Source organism: Heterodontus francisci, chromosome 35 (assembly GCF_036365525.1).
Source record: "Heterodontus francisci isolate sHetFra1 chromosome 35, sHetFra1.hap1, whole genome shotgun sequence".
Taxonomy (NCBI): Eukaryota; Metazoa; Chordata; class Chondrichthyes; order Heterodontiformes; family Heterodontidae; genus Heterodontus; species Heterodontus francisci.
In genome coordinates this window covers 34,257,789-34,274,360 of record NC_090405.1, presented here as the reverse complement: position 1 = coordinate 34,274,360, position 16,572 = coordinate 34,257,789, and the positions used below count along the sequence as shown (strand labels likewise).

At 43.5% G+C, this 16,572-nt stretch overlaps 1 protein-coding gene across 2 annotated transcripts in view; it reads right to left on the bottom strand.

Moving 5' to 3' along the window:
* Positions 1 to 16,572, bottom strand: part of ireb2 (iron-responsive element binding protein 2) — a 63,709-nt gene that overhangs the window by 44,771 nt on the left and 2,366 nt on the right. Inside the window, exons 1-3 of one of the 2 annotated variants that reach the window (XM_068015299.1) lie at positions 7,091 to 7,125; positions 6,422 to 6,528; positions 835 to 927 (exon numbers count right to left, since the gene is read on the bottom strand). In XM_068015299.1, coding sequence (XP_067871400.1) covers positions 835 to 927; positions 6,422 to 6,528; positions 7,091 to 7,110 — 220 coding nt within the window. In that variant the 5' untranslated portion in view covers positions 7,111 to 7,125. Of the gene's footprint in view, positions 1 to 834; positions 928 to 6,421; positions 6,529 to 7,090; positions 7,126 to 16,572 lie in introns of those variants that run through there. The other variant, XM_068015300.1, reaches the window with a different exon arrangement.

Below are 16,572 nucleotides of genomic sequence, written 5' to 3'. Positions count from 1 at the left end.
ATGCAGGATGGCATTATCATCTACTCATTCATTGCTTTTAAGGAAGTTATCTCGGTTGTGTCGTGCTTTTATATTCTATGTTTGTAAACAAGGCAGACGGGAGGTCACTATAACTGAAATGCACAAGGCCACATCAGGACTAGCTCTAAATGAAATCTCCGCTCCCAGGGCTGCCTTTTAACATGCAATGTTCTCACTCTCCACCAATGACCCTTTCCCTCTTGAAAGCAGCGATTCAGGCTTGGATAGTTCTCCAGATGTTAACATCTGTTAGGAAGACTATTATGGTTCATTCTACTAACCACGCTTCCATGCATGAACTTTCAGGCCACCAGATATCTATCATAACCACTGGCCAATTTTACCCTAGTAATGGGGTCCCAGGATCAACTGTAGCTTAACTGTCCAACTCAACAAATCATGGATCAATCTTGGGAGCTCCATGATTGCATGAATCAGCATTACACCAAAAAGCACATTGCCAACTTAGTTTTTGGGAGTTAATTGCTCGATCTACAAGTATAGCCGGCAACTGTGCTTTTAGAGTGTAAAGAATATACATGGAGAGATGGAGTTTCAAGCCCCCCACAAATCTCTGTGTCAGTCAGCATTGCTGCAGAGATGTCAAATGGAACCCAGGTACCAGAAGGCAGAGGACAAGGATGGAGAATAAAAACGACCCCAGATAACTGACAAGAAGTCACATGGTTTTAACCTAAAATTTGATTAAGGGTTTGCACGTCATTTATAGGATACACGGATATATAATCTTGCCCTCCTACCCGTCCTCGCAAATGAAAACAACCCTCCAAAACGTATTTGCAAAAATCTCACCATATCGTGGGCCATTGAGTTTAAGAACATTGAAGTATTTCTTGTCCGGAAGCTCTGCAGTTAATGGCTCAATTAAGTAATGGAAGGGATGTTCTAAAATTAAGGGGAAAAAAATTTAGCATACATTATGTAACTTATAACAGTAGGTTTGATTTTATGTTTAAAAAGCTGATTATTAAAAACAGTAGAACACTTGCTTTCTCTGATCAACACAAGTGAAGTTCAAAGGTCTGATGAAGCATCAACATTTCCGGACTCTACATAACAATATGACTAATTAATAGATGAAAAGAGGTGAAAATAGCACAGCCGAAGGTTTGATACAACATATGGCTGGGCTAAACTCTGAATATCACTGACACTGCCACAAAGGTGTGGAAGTCCACAGCTGAGCATGAAAGATTGGTGATCTAACAGGGTTACTATCTCTGTAATTTCAACAGATAATCATAGTTTAGTGGAAATTCACAGGTCCAACACTGGGTTTCTCATATCCATGACTTTTTTTTTAACTGGTCGACAAAGCACAACTGTTGGTATTGCCAAGCATTTCCAATTCCCAATCTGAATACACAGCCAATTTGAGATGAGGGTGGATACACAGATGTGCTCAGATTACAAAATCAGCGTTGACTCCTGACAACGCTGTGGCCTGCCGACATCATCAGAGCGCTCCAAGCTGCGCACATGCGCAAATGGTCTCTTGCTCTCAGCGAGATGCTGCGCATGCGCAGCCTACTTCTTGGCATGACTAACTGGCACACACACGGGAAAACGTCATCGCATAACGCCAACGTCATGGAGCGGGTGAATGGGCCACTTTGAGGCTGGAGCTCCAATCCTGCCACTCGCTCCCCGCTTCCCCCCCACTCAGCTACTCTCTCCCATCCCACTGGCCGCTCTCCCCCCTCAGCCACTTGCTCTAGGCCTTGACACTTTCTCCCCCTTCCCCCTCCTGGCCGCTTCCCCCCCCCAACTGCTCGCTCCAGATCTCGCCATTACTCCCGACTCCCCTCGGCCTATTGTTCCCTGCTCCTCGCTTCCCACGGCTCCCCGCCCCAGCCACTAGCTCTAGGCCGTGCCGTTTCCCTCCTCTCGGCCACTCGCTCCTACATTGACTAGTCACCCCTCGTGGCCCACCTTGCTTCTTCAGACACCACGTGGAGAATGATCGAACGTGGGAGCGAGTGGCGTAGAGGGAGGGAAGCAGCGTGGCCTGGAGCTAGCCACTGAGGGGGGGGGGGGGGGGAGGTGGCGGGAAGTGAAGAGCGGGGAACAATCGGACGAGAGGAATGGGGGGGGGGGATGGAGTAGTGGCAAGATCTGGAGCAAGCAGCTGGGTGGCGGGGGGGCGGGGAGGAAGTGGTGAGACTGTAGCAAGTGCTTAAGGGAAGGCTACGGGGAGCTAGCGATGAGAAGACAGGCATAGGAGACCCCAATAGAGAGCAAAATGGCAGGAAGGAGGGAGGGACTGGGGAGCGGGATGGAGGCGGCAATGGCAGCCATTGAGGGGATTGCCAAGTTGAAGTTATTTTTCTGTGATAAATTGAGCAGTGCCATCTCTAATACTGGCAGCTGCCTGAACGTCACAGACAGTGACATTTCAGTGGACGAGGTTGCATTTGTGCATGTGCTAGTACTGCGCCACCTAGTGGTTGTATTGTCAGCAAACGCAGCCTTACAAAAAACAGTGTCATGTGTTATGTTAAGCAACACAATGAGGTACGTGAATTCCAGTGCCTTGAAGATCTCTAACAGGTTTATTAACAGCTAAACTAGTATATACAATACAGAGCGAACTATGTATAGAACCTTTGTCTAGGGTGTTACAGTTGCAGAGTGACTATGGCTTCTAGTTACATGAATACATCCTGGTACTTAGCTCATTAGCATACTGAGTTCTTAAAGGGACAGCAATCTTGAAGCAATCATACAACAAACAGAACTCACTAAGTGTGTCTGTACCATTCCAATTCACTGATTCATTGTAGCTAACCAACACAGCAACACCAAGTCCTGCCCAGAGAATCTGTTATCTGGACTTTGTGCAATGCACATACACAGTTCCTGCAAGACTCATGCTTGAGATTGTATCTGAGTGCCTTATCAACACTGAAGGAGGGTTAAACTGCTGCCTCTGCTCCTCTTCCAATGACCTTACCCAGTGGCAGGCTGTAGATAAGCATATTAGCACTGAAGAGAGAAAAGCAGTCTTAAACGGGAAAGCAGAGGGAACATTCAGCTCGTCTAGCCTGCGGTCCAACATACCTTGTTTGAATAGAACAGAATGAATCTTTTCTCAGACATTTTCGGGTTTCCGACAAGCCAGCGGCAAAAACAAAGTATTCATTTAACATAGAGATATCTCTCTGGTTAACTATATTGACCCACTAACCCGAACTTCGCTCTTAGCACAAAGCAATTGTTCTCTCACCAACTAAGAATTAGGAAACTCTAAGATATCAAGGTCTCTCAGGATCTTTCTCCCCCTCCATTTCCTTCTAACCCTATCCCTCCTATTTGACTGACACTTTAATTCTCTAGCAGACCTGCACTCTGACAGCCTCCTATAATGCTCCAATGAAGTTCAAAGCAAGCTCAAGGAACAGTATCTCATGTTTTTACCAGGCACTTTACAACCTCAGGGCTTTAATATTGAGTTTAACAACTTTAGATCTCAAGCACAGCTCCCATTTTCTCTTGGACAGGGTGCTGCACCAGAGCCACTGCAGTGAAGGAGGTATGGGATGGTGTTTCCGGATGGGGATTCCATATCGGTATACGGCCGGGATCCCATATCGGTATACGGCCGGTGGGTGGTCCAGATTTCTGGGATCTAGCCATCTTTCTCCACCACACTCCCAAGTCACGGGAGACTTCTTCCTCTTGCCAGCTTTCCTGAGATTCCCTCCTCCTCTGTTATTCTGCTGTAGCCATTTATCCCCTACTCTGGATCCATCTTTTGTTTCTTTCCCTGTCTTAACACCCCCTCATTTTGCCATCATCCCTGTTGCCATTTAAACACTCCCGCCCTCCATCTGATCAGTTTTGTTCCTCTTTCCTAGATGTGCACATGGTAAACTGCTATTCATCTCGAACATCTGTTAGTTGTTAAACAAAAGGCACAAGTCAGGAGTGTGATGGAATACCCTCCATCTGCCTGGATGAGTGCAACTCCCAACAACACTCAAGAAGCTTGACATCATCCAGGACAAAGCAGCTCGCTTGGCTGGCAACCCATCCACAAACATTCACTCCCTCCATCACCAACGCACAGTGGCAGCAGTGTGTACCATCTACAAGATGCACTGCAGTAACATACCAAGGCTCCTTAGACAGCACATTCCAAACCCGCAACCTCTACCAACTGGAAGGACAAAGGCAGCAAATGCATGGGAACACCACCATGAGCAAGCTCACTTCCAAGTCACACACCATCCTGACTTGGAACTATATCGCTGTTCCTTCACTGTCGCTGGGTCAAAATCCTGGAACTTCCTTCCTAACAGCACTGTGGATGTAACTATCCCACATGGACTGCAGGCAGCTCACCATCACCTTCTCAACGGCAATTAGGAAAGGGCAATAAATGCTGGCCTTGCCAGAGATGCCGACATCCCATAAATGAATAAAAAAAAGTTTTGGTGAAAGGCCATCCACCTGGTTCTCTCTCGGGTCTGTGCTGCCTGACCTGCTGAGTGTTTCCAGCATTTTCTGTTTTTATTTATGAATTAGGAAAGGTTAGTATTTTTGGACGAGTCTGTTTGTGCAGCATCCTGGTTAATTTTACGTTAGCCCCTAACATAGCAGCAGCCAATTCATGTAGGATTGAAGCTTGCAAACTATGCAAGCTAACAGTTTCCAGGTTTTGAATGACAGCAAAGAAAGCTTTGGTTAAGGTACGCACAGTGACAATTAACAAGGCTTTTACCAGGAGTGACAGGTATGGAGGACCAGTTAAGCACACAGTCCTGCTATCTTCTTGGGGAACTACAAAACATCTGGAGTAGAAATCTAATGTTTCCTAAAGGACTGAACTCTTTAATTATCCCTGATACTACTGGTATGCTGATCAGCTGAAATAGGCAGGGCTCCAAGTGAGAAGGGAGCATCTGGTAAGTGGCTAGTACATGGTAATCAAGATTTGGTCAGGAAATTGCACAGAGCCTTTTTGTTGCACAAAGGAGACTCTTAAAATTTAAGTTAGTCACAGAATCATCCCCGCCAGATGAAGAAGCGTGATCCAGTCTAATCCCACTTTCCAGCTCTTGGACCATAGCCCTATGGGTTACAGCATGTCAAGTGCATATACAGGTTTTTTTTAAGCGATGAGGCTCTCTGTCTCTACCAACCTTTAAAGCAGTGACTTTCAGACCCCCACCACCCTGTGGGTGAAAAAACATTCTCAACTCCCCTCAAATCCTTCTACCAATTGCTTTAAGTATTAAATACTAGATGTTCTGTTTGCTTCTAGAAAAAAAATTCCATCAGTTCCGCTACCCATTTTTCCACCAAAAGCCTTTCCTGTCAGATGATTACAACAGTTTCTGTGCAGCTGTAGTTGTCACTGGAACAATGCAAACTCAGCTAGGGCAGTCGGTGGAGGAGGACACTGAAAAGCATGTATCTCGCTGCAGAGTCCATGGTCATGGACCAGTGCTTCCCGGATTTGGTCCTCCATCAAGGCCCCAACTAATTGCAAACAATATCTCAATGTGTTCTCGTGCGAGTGGTGAGGTATGTGGGCCATTGGCGAACAAATAATATTTGGTAGGTCTGGTGCCATGCTATCCATAAGGACATTCAGTCACATCACTCAGGTTTATCCTTATGTGTTGTTAATTTCCCATGAGGGAGGACCTGAAGTACAAATGAGAAATTGGCAACTGGGCTACTAGTTAGGAATGTCACTGAACTCTGTATACCCAGTCTGTTTAGAATTAGATATTGATAATTTATACAAGTATGTAGATAAAGGAATCCCATAAAAACCACCCTGATGTGGTTAATGTGAGATGAGAAGGGACTCCTTCCCAGCATTCAGATCCCTGGAGTGCTGCATTAAACGGCTGAGTATTTAGAGCTTTAGTCTGATAATGTGTCCTTGGCCATTACTGGCATCTTTCTCAGGGGAGTCCTGTGTCCAGCTATCTGTAGATGGATGGAGACTATTGAAGGCACCAGCTCACCACCTTCTCGAAGACAATTAGGGAATAAATGCTGGCCTTGCCAGCAACGCCCATATCCCGTGAATGAATTTTTTTTTTAAACTTCTGAAGTACAACCATGCCTCTCTGAAGATTGGGAGCTAGTCTACCCATGGAACCAAAACTGTCAAGCAAGGAAGCTCTGTAATTTCCTTGGATATTATTCTAGGATGGTCGTTTCATTACAAGAGGACCACTGTGACCATCTTCAGTGAAAACAGTGCAAACTGGGACCATAGTTTGCAAACATAGATGGGTTACCCATTGCCCAAACAGTAGGGCCTAGGAACAAAGTGGGATTCATTTACTGATAAATTCTTGGATTTGTTTAGGAATCAGCTAGGAAACCTCTCACCACATGTCCATCAGAAGATACTGACCCTTGTTTTGACTATTCCTGAGGGAATCTATTCCAAAGAATTGAAGCACTGGGATTGTCTCAGTGATACTATCACAAGCTGCGTTGGCATCTCCAAGTAGAGGTCCCCTGCCAAAGAATTACCATTTCATTAGACAGTTAGCTTTTTAGAGAGTTGAGTGCAATCTGCTTTTCATTTACATTGAATTTGATGGTCGGTGTGAACGTTTTCTCGGTGTTGGTGAATTCTCAGCACCAAGGCAGTAAAACGGTCCTCACCACCATCGCGGTGTTAAAACCAATGGTACCCCTGGACTCTACTTAATCAGTGCCAATTGCTTTCAACACTTGATTGGATTTCTCAAGTTTTACTATGCATGTGCTGTGCGATCATCAATACAGGAAAATGGTGCATCCATTCCAAATACGTATGGCTGGTGAATTTTGCAAGTTCTGCTATGCTGCTTAGCCTACAGGAACTAGCAGTACAACACTACTGCCAGTGAACCTGAATTGTATGGCAGAGCAACTAAAACATTTAGTAGACGGCACAGTGATACAAACCCAACTATAGAGAAACTTGGTCTTGATGCAAGGGCATACGATACACAGTACAGACACAGGACACTATACAATCCAAATTTGTGCTTGGGGCTTTCAAGTGCCAACTGTCTGTTTTTGACTGCTTAACTTGTTCTTTGTGTAAGCCATATAGGAAACATATGGTCTAAAGAGCACAGAGTTTCTTTCTTTAGTAAGCTTGTCTTGAAAAGGATGGCCTAGAATATTCAGCCATCTGGTGTTGATACTTCAGGCTCATAAGGAGTTGCCTTAGAAAAGAAAAACAGACTCAGGTTAAACAACACATTTTTGTGCCTCCCTAATCTAACTTACTCAGGCAGAATGTTGGAGTTTGTCCTGAACTTTGAAAAAAACCTGCATTTAGGTTGTGCTTTATCATATCTTTTAGAAATGTAACACACCTCACAAACAATGAACTTGCTATTATGAGGGCAAATACAGCAGTTACTTTGCACACAGTAGTGTTGCACAAATGACAGAGAGGAATGATCGGTTCACCCGTTTTTTGTGGCTGTAGTTGAGGCAGAAATGAATGTTGGTCAGGCCGAAAATAAATGGAGTGAAACAGCGGGAAGCACAATGAAAAATCGTGTGAAAATATTGAGTCAAATCTGAAGGAATAATATTGGGAGGGCCGTGTACTGTGGATCATGCAATCACCACATTGCACAAAAGTTGCCGCATATTAAAGCTGTCCATTTGTACTCAGATCAAATACATATGTGGATTGAGAATATCTGGATTTTACTTATTCTTTTAAATTAAACTTTTGGAAACTTTTAAAATATGAAATTCTGGTGAAAATTAAGATATACTTTCTAGGTAAAAGTCAGGCAGTGAGTAAGGAATTCAAAGTTACAAAAACCTTGAACTTCTGCATATTTAACTTCCATTGGATAGTTTACCAAATATTTTTCCTAGTTTTACTTTAGATCTAGTTACTTTTGATACCGCCCTAATGAGATAAGAGAAAGTCTTACAGTCTACTTCAGATATCACTTCTAAGCAGCTGAAAGAAGCAAATCGTTGAGACAGTCCAAAAACACATACCAGGGTTAGTTTTGAAGTTCAGTAATTGAATTAAAAGTTCATATAAGTACATGAAGGGCATCAGTCCTGTGGGCGGTGGCAAATTGAATTAATTGAAAATATTTCTAAAAAGGGATAAAACATCTTTGTTTTGACTAAAGTATAATTTGCAACCAAGGCAGAAATATTTGTCCCTCAACTGAGGTTCGTTTAACAGCTCAGCTACAGAATGCTCATTATACCATTCTAAGCACTGTTATTTTAATTATATGACCAACTCACGTCTATTCTAGCGGCTTTTTAAAAAAAAAATTTCAGTTGATAGTGCTTCCTGTAAACGTGTTTGCATTTCTTCCACTGTAACAAGGATGAGTTACTTCTCCCACCAGTCTGATGAGTTTAAAGGCTCACCCTTTTAATCTTTGTATACAAAACTTCACACAGTGTAAATGCTTTGAAAAGATACGGCTCCAGTAACACTTAGAGTCTTCTCAATACATGATAATAGTAGTTCGGGTAGAGATTATAGAAAATATAAGTTTTACTTCATTATATTTCTGTTAAGTATAAGAATCCCCACATTGTTTAATGCCTCAATTAATTTCATTTTCTTCACATCTTTGAACACTTTTAACAATTACACAATTAAAAAGACACGACCTCCTCCCTGGATTGGTCAGTTTTGAAAGTTTTCAGTGCTTTGAAACTCGACAATAAAGCTGCTGAGATATGAGGAGCTTTATTGTGACTAACAGATAAAAGGATTAAAATTGTAAATAATTCAATTTTGCTTTCATTTCTTCTCCTGCCCCCCTTCTAATTCTCTCTATCCTGTTTTCTTTCTTTTAACTAAAAAGACTTGCATTTATATGTCTTTCACATCCTCAAAGTGCTTCCAAGCCAGTTGTTTGATGTGCAAAAGAGGTAGGCAATTTACATACAACAAGCTCCCACAAGGATATAACATATGTTTTGGTCCTCAACAAAGTGTCTTGGGATCTTTTACATCCATCTCAGAACTACACTGAACAGTAATTGTCACTTAAGTGCTGCAGCAGTGTTTGAAACTGCAACTATTCGACACTAAGCTCTGCTGCCACCCAAATATAATTTTACTCTGCAAAATCCACTATTTTCCAAACATTTTCTTTATGGCAAAATAACTTTAATCCTGCTATTAGATTCTTCCTCCTGCTGGCTTCCATCATCAGCTTTGGAGGTTGGAACAGCTTCCAGAAAATTGGGCCAGAAACAATTGGCAAATGCCTGCATTTGAGCCAATGACATCCCTAAGCACTGAAAGTTACAAGAGCGTGGGACAAATGAATCAGCACAACCCTCTGGAGCTTTAAAAATCACAAAGTGTGATGGATGCGTAAATTCACCAGTGACTTACAGAGAAACATGAGTAACTTGTCCAAATCACACTGAAGGGAAACAGGAATACAGAAATATAACAAAAGGAAATGAGAGCAGGAATCAGCACACTCAGCTCCCCTGACATTTGTATCCTTTATTCAAACCCTGATCATCTTCATTTTCCTACCACAAATCCATATCCTCTCATCTTTACTTAATTTAATCCAATTATCTTTAAGAAGTTCGACTGAATCATTAATTATGTGAACGATCACAAAATGGAATTTGTCAAACAAATGTATATGAGAAACTGCCACCTTTTCCCTTCTGGGCTGTATATTCTATGTCATTCTAACAGAAAATATGCAAAAAAAGGTGCACTACCAAAATGCCCTAATTTTTAAAAATTCTCTAACCATTTTTATGTTTCATTTTATGTTTTTCCAATTTCCTTCTTCTTAGTTTTAGTCTTTTAAATACTATTTGCTTTGCCTTAAACCATTCTTAACTCCCTACTGAACCATTTATCCCCACTGCAATGTGGAAGGCCTTTTTGTCACTTTTTTCTTCAATTTTCTGCTCAAACAGTTACATCGGGGCCAGCACTCTATTGCATCCATGTTGTTATTCTCCATGAGTGACCCTAAACTGTCAGCATCAGGAGACTATTTGATAGTGGGTTTGGGGTGTGGGGAGACACAGGAAAACAATTATTGAGTTCAATCACACTTACACCCAATGAAAGCATCCCCAAGCAGGCTACTTTAAAAAAAATCAAAGGGACTGATCAGGCAGAATCTTCCCTCGCCCACTGGATAAGTCCTTACTTTGTCAGTTGGGGAGAAATTTCGGGGATAGTGACCATAAGTCTGTAAGATTTAAGGTAGTTATGGAAAAGGACAAAGATGGACCAGAAATAAAGGCACTGAATTGGGGGAAGGCCAATTTCTATATGATGAAACAGGACCTGGCCAAAGTGGACTGGGAGCAGCTACTTGTAGGAAAGTCTACATCAGACCATTGGGAGTTACTCAAAAAGGAAATAGTGAGAGTTCAGGGTCAACATGTTCCCGTAAAGGTGAAGGGTAGGACCAACAAGTCCAGGGAACTCTGGATGTCAAGGGAATTAGAGGATTGGATAAGGAAAAAAAGGAAGCTTATGGCAGATTTAGAGGGCCACCTGCTAGTGAGTATAGGAATAGGAGAATAGAGCAGATGAATGCGCGGCTGAGGAGATGGTGCAGGAGGATGGGCTTTAGTTTCCTGGATCATTGAGTCTGCTTCTGGCAAAGGTGGGACCTGTACAAGTTGGACAGGTTGCACCTGAACCGGAACAGGACCAACATCCTTGCTGGGAGGTTTGCTAGTGCTGTTGGGGGAGGTTTAAACTAATTTGGAAGGGAAATGGGATACAGAGTGGAGGTACAGTAGGGGGTGATACTCAGTCAATAAAGAAGAGAAATTGAGTCAGTCTGGAAGGCAGAGCAAATATAGACCTGTTAAGGCACAAGTGAAAAATGCAAGACTGGATTGCATCTATCTTAATGCAAGGAGTCTTACTAGTAAGCCAGATGAATTGAGGGCATTGATTAGCACATGGGATTATGATACTGTTGCTATCAGAGACATGGTTGAGGGAGGGGCAGGACTGGCAGCTCAAAATTCTAGGGTATAGAATCTACAGGCGTGATAGGGGAGGGGATAAGGAGGTGGCATTGCACTGTTGATCAAGGAGTCAATTACTGCAGTAAGGAGGGATGATATTTTAGAAGGTTCCTCAAATGAGGCCATATGGGTAGAACTTAAAAACAAAAAGGGGGCAATCACTTGGCTGGGAGTGTACTATAGGCCTCCAAACAGTCAGGGAGAGATAGAGGAGCAGATATGTAGGCAAATCTCAGAGAGGTGTGAAAATAATAGAGTAATAATAGGAGGGATTTCAACTTACCTAATATCAACTGGGATAGTCTTAGTGTAAAAGGCTTAAAAGGGGCGGAATTCTTAAAATGCATACAGGAGAGCGTTTTGAGCCAGTACGTAGAAAGTCCTACAAGAGAAGGGGCAGTACTGGACCTAATCCTAGGGAATGAAGCCGGCCAAGTGGTATAAGTGTCAGTGGGGGAGCATTTCGGGGATAGTAACCCTAACACTAAGATTTAAGGTAGTTATGGAAAAGGACATAGCGGGACCGGAAATAAAGGCACTGAATTGGGGGAAGGCTAATTTCAATATGATAAAACAAGATCTGGCCAAAGTGGACTGGGAACAGCTACTTGTAGGAAAGTCTACATCAGACCAGTGGGAGTCATTCAAAGAGGAAATAGTGAGGGTTCAGAGCCAACATGTACCCATTAAGGTGAAGGGTAGGACCAACAAGTCCAGGGAACCCTGGATGTCAAGGGATACAGAGGATTGGACCAGGAAATAAAAAGGAGGCTTATGGCAGATTCGGAGCACTGAAAACAGCGGAGGCACTAGAGGAGTATAGAAAGTGTAGGTGGGTACTAAAAAAGGTAATTAGGAGAGCAAAGAGGGGACATGAAAAAACACTGGCGGGCAAGATAAAGGAAAATCCTAAGGCGTTTTATAAGTATAATAAGGGCAAGAGGATAACCAGGAAAAGAGTGGGGTCCATTAGGGACCAAAATAGTAATTGGTGCGTGGAGCCAGAGGACATAGGTGAGGTTTTAAATGATTGCTTTGCATCTGTGTTCAGTTTGGAGAAGGATGGTGTAGGTGTAGAGATCAGGGAGGGGGACAGTGATATACTTGAACATATTAGCATTGAAAGGGAGGAAGTATTAACTGTTTTAGCAGGCTTAAAAGTGGATAAATCCCCATGCCCAGATGAGATGTATCCCAGGCTGTTATGTGAGGCAAGGGAGGAGATAGCAGGGCCTCTGACACAAATTTTCAAATCCTCTCTGGCCACAGGAGAGGTACCAGAGGACTGCAAATGTGATACCATTATTCAAGAAGGGTAGCAGGGATAAACCAGGTAATTACAGGCCAGTGAATCTAACATCAGGGGTTGGGAAAAAATTGGAAAAAATTCTGAGGGACAGGATTAATCTCCATTTGGAGAGGCAGGGATTAATAAAGGATAGTCAGCATGGCTTTGTCAGGGGGAGATCATGTCTAACAAATTTGACTGAATTTTTCGAGGAGGTGACTAGATGTGTAGATGAGGGTAAAGCAGTTGATGTAGTCGACATGGACTTCAGTAAGGCTTTTGATAAGGTCCCACATGGGAGATTGGTCAAGAAGGTAACAGCCCATGGGATCCAGGGCAATTTGGCAAATTGGATCCAAAATTGGCTTAGTGGCAGGAGGCAGAGGGTGATAGTCAAGGGTTGTTTTTGCAATTGGAAGCCTGTGACCAGTGGTGTACTGCAGGTATCGGTGTTGGGACCCTTGCTGTTTGTAGTGTACGTTAATGATTTAGATGTGAATACAGGAGGTATGATCTGTAAGTTCGCAGATGACACAAAAATTGGTGATGTCGTAAATAGTGAGGAGGATAGTCTTAGATTTATACAATGGATGGTACGACCCTAGGAAGTACAGAGGGTCAGAGGAACCTTGGTGTACTTGTCCATAGATCACTGAAGGCAGCAGCACAGGTAGATAAGGTGGTTAGGAAGGCATATAGGATACTTGCCTTTATTAGTCAAGGCACAGAATATAAGAGGAGGGAGGTTATGATGGAGATGTATAAAACGCTGGTTAGGCCACAGCTGGAGTACTGTGTACAATTCTGGTCGCCACACTATAGGAAGGATGTGATTGCACTGGAGAGGGTGCAGAGGAGATTCTTCGGGATGTTGCCTAGATTGGAGCATTTCAGCCATGAAGAAAGACTGGATGGGCTAGGGTTGTTTTCCTTAGAGCAGAGAAGGCCGATGGGGGACATGATTGAGGTATACAAAATTGAGGGGCATAGACAGGTTTGATAGGAAGAAACTTTTTCCCTTAGCAGAGATGTCAATAACCAGGGGGCATAGATTTAAGGTAAAGGGCAGGAGGTTTAGAGAAGATTTGAGGAAAAACTTTTACACCCAGAGGGTGGTTGGAATCTGGAACACACTGCCTGAAGGGGTGGCAGAGGCAGGAACCCTCACAACATTTAAGAAGTATTTAGATGAGAACTTGAAACACCATAGCATACAAGGCTACGGACCAAGTGCTGGAAAATGGGATTAGAATAGATAGTCTTGATGGCTGGGGCGGACACAGTGGGCCGAAGGGCCTGTTTCTGTGCTGTATAACTCTATGACCTTATGTTCCTCGCCCCTTAATTTTTTTTTAGAATTAGAACATTACAGCGCAGTACAGGCCCTTCGGCCCTCGATGTTGCGCCGACCATCTGACCTACACTATTCCATTTTCATCCATATGTCTATCCAATGACCACTTAAATGCCCTTAAAGTTGGCGAGTCTACTACTGTTTCAGGCAGGGCATTCCACGCCCCTACTACTCTCTGCGTAAAGAAACTACCTCTGACATCTGTCCTATATCTTTCACCCCTCAACTTAAAGCTATGTCCCCTCGTGTTTGCCATCACCATCCGAGGAAAAAGACTCTCACTATCCACCCTATCTAACCCTCTGATTATCTTGTATGTCTCTATTAAGTCACCTCTCCTCCTCCTTCTCTCTAACGAAAACAACCCCAAGTCCCTCAGCCTTTCCTCGTAAGACCTTCCCTCCATACCAGGCAACATCCTAGTAAACCTCCTCAGCACCCTTTCCAAAGCCTCCACATCCTTCCTATAATGCGGTGACCAGAACTGCACGCAATACTCAAGGTGCGGCCTCACCAGAGTTTTGTACAGCTGCATCACGACCTCGTGGCTCCTAAACTCGATCCCCCTACTAATAAAAGCTAACACACCATATGCCTTCTTAACAGCCCTATTAACCTGGGTAGCAACTTTCAGGGATTTATGTACCTGGACACCAAGATCTCTCTGCTCATCTACACTACCAAGAATCTTCCCATTAGCCCAGTACTCTGCATTGCTGTTACTCCTTCCAAAGTGAATCACCTCACACTTCTCCGCATTAAACTCCATTTGCCATCTCTCAGCCCAGCTCTGCAGCCTATCTATGTCCCTCTGTACCCTACAACACCCTTCGACACTATCCACAACTCCACCGACCTTCGTGTCATCCGCAAATTTACTAACCCACCCTTCTACACCCTCATCCAGGTCATTTATAAAAATGACAAACAGCAGTGGCCCCAAAACAGAACCTTGCGGTACACCACTAGTAACTAAACTCCAGGATGAACATTTGCCATCAACCACCACCCTGTCTTCTTTCAGCTAGCCAATTTCTGATCCAAAGCTCTAAATCACCTTCAACCCCATACTTCCGTATTTTCTGCAATAGCCTACCGTGGGGAACCTTATCAAACGCCTTACTGAAATCCATATACACCACATCCACGGCTTTACCCTCATCCACCTGTTTGGTCACCTTCTCGAAAAACTCAATAAGGTTTGTGAGGCACGACCTACCTTTCACAAAACCGTGCTGACTATCGCAAATGAACTTATTCTTTTCAAGATGCTTTATAAATCCTATCTCTTATAACCTTTTCCAACATTTTACCCACAACCGAAGTAAGGCTCACAGGTCTATAATTACCAGGGCTGTCTCTACTCCCCTTCTTGAACAAGGGGACATTTGCTATCCTCCAGTCTTCCGGCACTACTCCTGTCGCCAATGACGACATAAAGATCAACAACAACGGCTCTGCAATCTCCTCCCTGGCTTCCCAGAGAATCCTAGGATAAATCCCATCTGGCCCAGGGGACTTATCTATTTTCACTCTTTCCAAATTTGCTAACACCTCCTCCTTGTGAATCTCAATCCCATCTAACCTAGTAGGCTGTATCTCAGTAATCTCCTCGGCAACATTTTCTTTCTCTACTGTAAATACTGACGAAAAATATTCATTTAACGCTTCCCCTATCTCCTTTGATTCCGCACACAACTTCCCACTACTATCCTTGATTGGCCCTGTTCTAACTCTTATCATTCTTTTATTCCTGATATACCTATAGAAAGCCTTAGGGTTTTCTTTGATCCTATCCGCCAATGACTTCTCGTGTCCTCTCCTTGCTCTTCTTAGCCCTCCCTTTAGATCCTTCCTGGCTAGCTTGTAACTCTCAAGCGCGCCTCTTCAACTTCTTGAGTAAACCACGGCTCCCTCGCTCGACAACTTCCTCCCTGCCTGACAGGTACATACTTATCAAGGACACGCATTAGCTGCTCCTTGAATAAGCTCCACATTTCGTTTGTGCCCATCCCCTGCAGTTTCCTTCCCCATCCTACAGATCCTAAATCTTGCCTAATCGCATCATAATTTCCTTTCCCCCAGCTATAATTCTTGCCCTGCGGTATATACCTGTCCCTGCCCATCGCTAAGGTAAACCTAACCGAATTGTGATCACTATCGCCAAAGTGCTCACCTACATCTAAATCCAACACCTGGCCGGGTTCATTACCCAGTACCAAATCCAATGTGGCATCGCCCCTGGTTGGCCTGTCCACATACTGTGTCAGAAAACCCTCCTGTACACACTGGACAAAAACAGACCCATCTAAAGTACTCGAACTATAGTATTTCCAGTCAATATTTGGAAAGTTAAAGTCCCCCATAACCACTACCCTGTTACTCTCGCTCCTGTCGAGAATCATCTTCGCTATCCTTTCCTCTATATCTCTGGAACTATTCGGAGGGCTATAGAAAACTCCCAACAGGGTGACCTCTCCTCTCCTGTTTCTAACCTCGGCCCATACTACCTCAGTAGACGAGTCCTCAAACGTCCTTTCTGCCGCTGATATACTTTCCTTGATTAACAATGCCACACCCCCCCCTCTTTTACCCTCTTCTCTGTTCTTACTGAAAATGTGCCCCCTGATTTCTCCACAGTTCTCCTTTTACTTTTTTCTAATGAGATTAAATCCCATTTATCAATAAGGCAAAACTGAAAATCATCCTAATTCTCCTCTGAATCCTTGAAGTAGGGTTTTGGCACTTTGTCAGGAGTCAGCTTGGTCTTAGTATGAGGAACATAGCTTAGAACTAGCCTTATACAGTCCATTTCAATTCTGTTTGCCATGCGCTGCAATACTTTCAATGCTCACACTGTTTTTTTTAAAATATTTTATACAATTGTGCTACCCTG